Genomic DNA, 4,157 nt, shown 5'->3' on the forward strand with positions numbered 1-4,157 from the left:
CATACCCATGTTCAATACTGTCATACCCATATGCAACACTGTCATACCCATGTGCAATGCTGTCATACCCATTTGCAACACTGTCATACCCATGTGCAATGCTGTCATACCCATTTGCAATACTGACATACCCATGTGCAATACTGTCATACCCATGTGCAATGTGTAATGGCAGAAAATGGGTCATGTCATGTCATTCTAATGTTGTTTTAGGCCATGACATGTCACGGAATTAATATCTTTGTTGTTCTCCTGTGTGCAGATGGGATAAGAATATGAGGTCCTGATTATACTGAATATCTACTGTCCGGCGCCTCTTAATCATCAATTAATGCGTCAGGACCGGATTCAGTGTGGAAATGGTCTTAGATTAAACCTCTGAAGAGAGAGCTGGAACCGTCACAGACGTGATAGTCTGGTCTATCTCTTTTTGAGCTGATTTGGGTTGTGATTATGTTATGTTTGTTACCACCTATAAAAGGTGTACTTTGTAACTTGTAAAGTTAGGTAGGGACAGAACGAACTTGTCTTAGGGAGAGTGAGGGTGTTTATCCACTGTGCACGTGAATAAACTTCCACCTTTTGAGAGAGACCGAGAGACTCTGTTTCTGCTTCAAGTTATTGCCTGGTTACTCTTTACTTGATCATTGTTTACAGGAAACTGCCGTAACAAATGCTGTCATACCCATGTGCAACACTGTCATACCCATGTGCAACACTGTCATACCCATGTGCAACACTGTCATACCCATGTGCAACACTGTCATGCCCATGTTCAATACTGTCATACCCATATGCAACACTGTCATACCCATGTGCAATGCTGTCATACCCATGTGCAATGCTGGCATATCCATGTGCAACACTGTCATACCCATGTGCAACACTGTCATACCCATGTGCGACACTGTCATACCCATGTGCAACACTGTCATACCCATGTGCAACACTGTCATACCCATGTGCAATACTGACATACCCATGTGCAATACTGTCATACCCATGTGCAACACTGTCATACCCATGTGCAACACTGTCATACCCATGTGCAACACTGTCATACCAATGTGCAACACTGACATACCCATGTGCTTTTTTAAAGCCCAAAATCACAACGACCTTGAGACTCTGAGCGTTTCACCAACGTCACTAATATTAATCATTAGAACTTTATTAACAACAGAATGAGCAGTTTTTGAACAAACCAGGACTAAACCAGGACTAAACCAGGTGCGAACCAGGTCTGAACCAGGTCTAAACCAGGACTAAACCAGGACTAAACCAGGACTAAACCAGGTCTAAGCATGTTTTGTGGTCCATGTAAATCTTCTGTTGCCGTGGTTACAGACACTTGAGTAGGAAGACGTTGCAGAGCGCTCCCTGACGACAGTCACAGAGTTTACCGATAAGAGCTCCTTTCCTCACGGCGCACAACTCGCCCAGATCACACTGTAAACAAACAAACAAACAAACTCAGAAAAAGGAGTCTGGTAAAGCCCACAGGTTATTTAAAGTTAGATTAGTGTTGAAGAGCAGCCTACAGGTGCTCCTCCTACAGGTGCTCCTCCTACAGGTGCTCCTCCTACAGGTGCTCCTCCTACAGGTGCTCACCGTGTGGACTTGTCCATACTTCTTCTCCCAGTGCGGGAGACGTTTGGTCTGAAGCTTCTCCAGAACCTCCTGCAGCTCCCCCAGCTGGACACAAATATATCACACCAAACACAATAGTCAGATTTAAAGCAACAGTTTGGAACATTCTGATTTCAAATATCAAACCTGAAATCAAACTTTACTTTTAAAGAGAACTAATGTCACTTAATTTATTGTTAATGACAAACACTTTGTGATGGACCATCGTTTGTTTTATGCTTCAAACTCCTGAATTCTGTCTGGTTCATGTGACTTCTCACTATGTGCACGGTCAAGCTTTAATACAGACAATCTGTGGATGACTTCTGTGATGACCTCTGTGGATGACCTCTGTGATGACCTCTGTGGATGACCTCTGTGATGACCTCTGTGGATGACCTCTGTGATGACCTCTGTGGATGACCTCTGTGGATGACCTCTGTGATGACCTCTGTGGATGACCTCTGTGGTGACCTCTGTGGATGACTTCTGTGATAACCTCTGTGATAACCTCTGTGGATGACCTCTGTGATGACCTCTGTGATGACCTCTGTGGATGACCTCTGTGATGACCTCTGTGGATGACCTCTGTGGATGACCTCTGTGATGACCTCTGTGATGACCTCTGTGGATGACCTCTGTGGATGACTTCTGTGATAACCTCTGTGATAACCTCTGTGGATGACCTCTGTGATGACCTCTGTGATGACCTCTGTGGATGACCTCTGTGTGATGACCTCTGTGGATGACCTCTGTGTGATGACCTCTGTGGATGACCTCTGTGATAACCTCTGTGATGACCTCTGTGATGACCTCTGTGGATGAACTCTGTGGATGAACTCTGTGATGACCTCTGTGATAACCTCTGTGATGACCTCTGTGGATGACCTCTGTGGATGAACTCTGTGGATGACCTCTGTGGATGACCTCTGTGATGACCTCTGTGATGACCTCTGTGGATGACCTCTGTGGATGACCTCTTTGGATGACCTCTGTGGATGACCTCTGTGATGACCTCTGTGATGACCTCTGTAGATGACCTCTGTGGATGACCTCTGTGATGACCTCTGTGATGACCTCTGTGGATGACCTCTGTGGTGACCTCTGTGGATGACTTCTGTGATAACCTCTGTGATAACCTCTGTGGATGACCTCTGTGATGACCTCTGTGATGACCTCTGTGGATGACCTCTGTGTGATGACCTCTGTGGATGACCTCTGTGTGATGACCTCTGTGGATGACCTCTGTGATAACCTCTGTGATGACCTCTGTGATGACCTCTGTGGATGAACTCTGTGGATGAACTCTGTGGATGACCTCTGTGATAACCTCTGTGATGACCTCTGTGGATGAACTCTGTGGATGAACTCTGTGGATGACCTCTGTGATAACCTCTGTGATGACCTCTGTGGATGAACTCTGTGGATGAACTCTGTGGATGACCTCTGTGATAACCTCTGTGATGACCTCTGTGGATGAACTCTGTGGATGAACTCTGTGGATGACCTTTTCGATTATGATTTTCCAAGGCTGCTGGGGCAGCGGGAGGAGGAGGGGCCGGTCCATGTTTAGTCCTGACTCTGGCACCAGCAGGAGGCCGGTCCATGACCTAACTGCAGCATGTAGAGGTTGAACAGAAGGGGTCCCAGTACTGACCCTTGGGGCACTCCACAGGTCAGGGGCGTGTGGTCTGAGACACAAAGTACTTCCTGTCTTCCAGATAGGACTGAAGGGTGTTTCTGTCCCTTTATGTCTCCGGTCTGAAAAATTCAACACATTTTTAGACGATATGAAATCCCTGTTTATTTTAAACCCTGAACTTTGCCATTAAAGAATAATACAGACTCATGACACTTGATGTGGACATGAGTCCTAACGGCAGCAGAGCTGGAGGGTTTGTTCATCTGTAACTGTGGCAACAGGACACGCCAGTTGTTACTGCAGCTTCTTATTTCAGACAAATAACTTTCTCTAGTTCTACATAAAATGAGGTTGTTCATCTTTGTAAATCTCTTTTTGAACCTGGAGCTTTCATTTCCGTTGGGCCCGTGACACTCCCTTTTCTGTCCCTGACCCAATCATCATGTCTCCATGGCAACTTCTGCAGCCTTCACAGGGGCAATGGTGTCCAGAACATTCAAAACACTTGTTCAACAAATCATTTACATTAGAACATGAGAAATTTTCAAAGTTTATCATTTCCATAAACAGTGCACCTGTGCCATCACTTATGCGTCTCCTCTGAACAGCTGCAGGACCAGCCTTTGAACAGCTGCAGATCATCATCTGATCAACTGCAAGACCAGCCTCTAAACAGCTGTAGGACCAGCCTCTGAACAGCTGCAGGACCAGCCTCTGAACAGCTGCAGGACCAGCCTCTGAACAGCTGCAGGACCAGCCTCTGAACAGCTGTAGGACCAGCCTCTGAACAGCTGCAGGACCAGCCTCTGGACAGCTGCAGGACCAGCCTCTGAACAGCTGCAGGACCAGCCGGTGGTTTGGGAAAAACAGACAAGTCAAAGACACA

The 4,157-nt window shown here is 46.4% G+C and overlaps 1 protein-coding gene across 1 annotated transcript in view; it reads right to left on the reverse strand.

Annotated features, from left to right (window-relative positions):
• Positions 1-1,330: 1,330 nt before the first annotated feature.
• The window catches only part of LOC140350546 (cocaine- and amphetamine-regulated transcript protein-like), a gene marked incomplete at its 5' end in the record, with an annotated part of 4,102 nt that continues 1,275 nt past the window's right edge, over positions 1,331-4,157 (reverse strand). The window contains 2 exons of the mRNA XM_072436129.1: positions 1,331-1,449; positions 1,612-1,695. Coding sequence (XP_072292230.1) covers positions 1,342-1,449; positions 1,612-1,695 — 192 coding nt within the window. The remainder of the gene's footprint in view (positions 1,450-1,611; positions 1,696-4,157) is intronic.

The sequence above is a fragment of the Eucyclogobius newberryi genome, unplaced genomic scaffold (assembly GCF_026437365.1).
Source record: "Eucyclogobius newberryi isolate DKJ021-1_F unplaced genomic scaffold, fEucNew1.0.hap1 SCAF_71, whole genome shotgun sequence".
NCBI classification, from domain to species: Eukaryota; Metazoa; Chordata; class Actinopteri; order Gobiiformes; family Gobiidae; genus Eucyclogobius; species Eucyclogobius newberryi.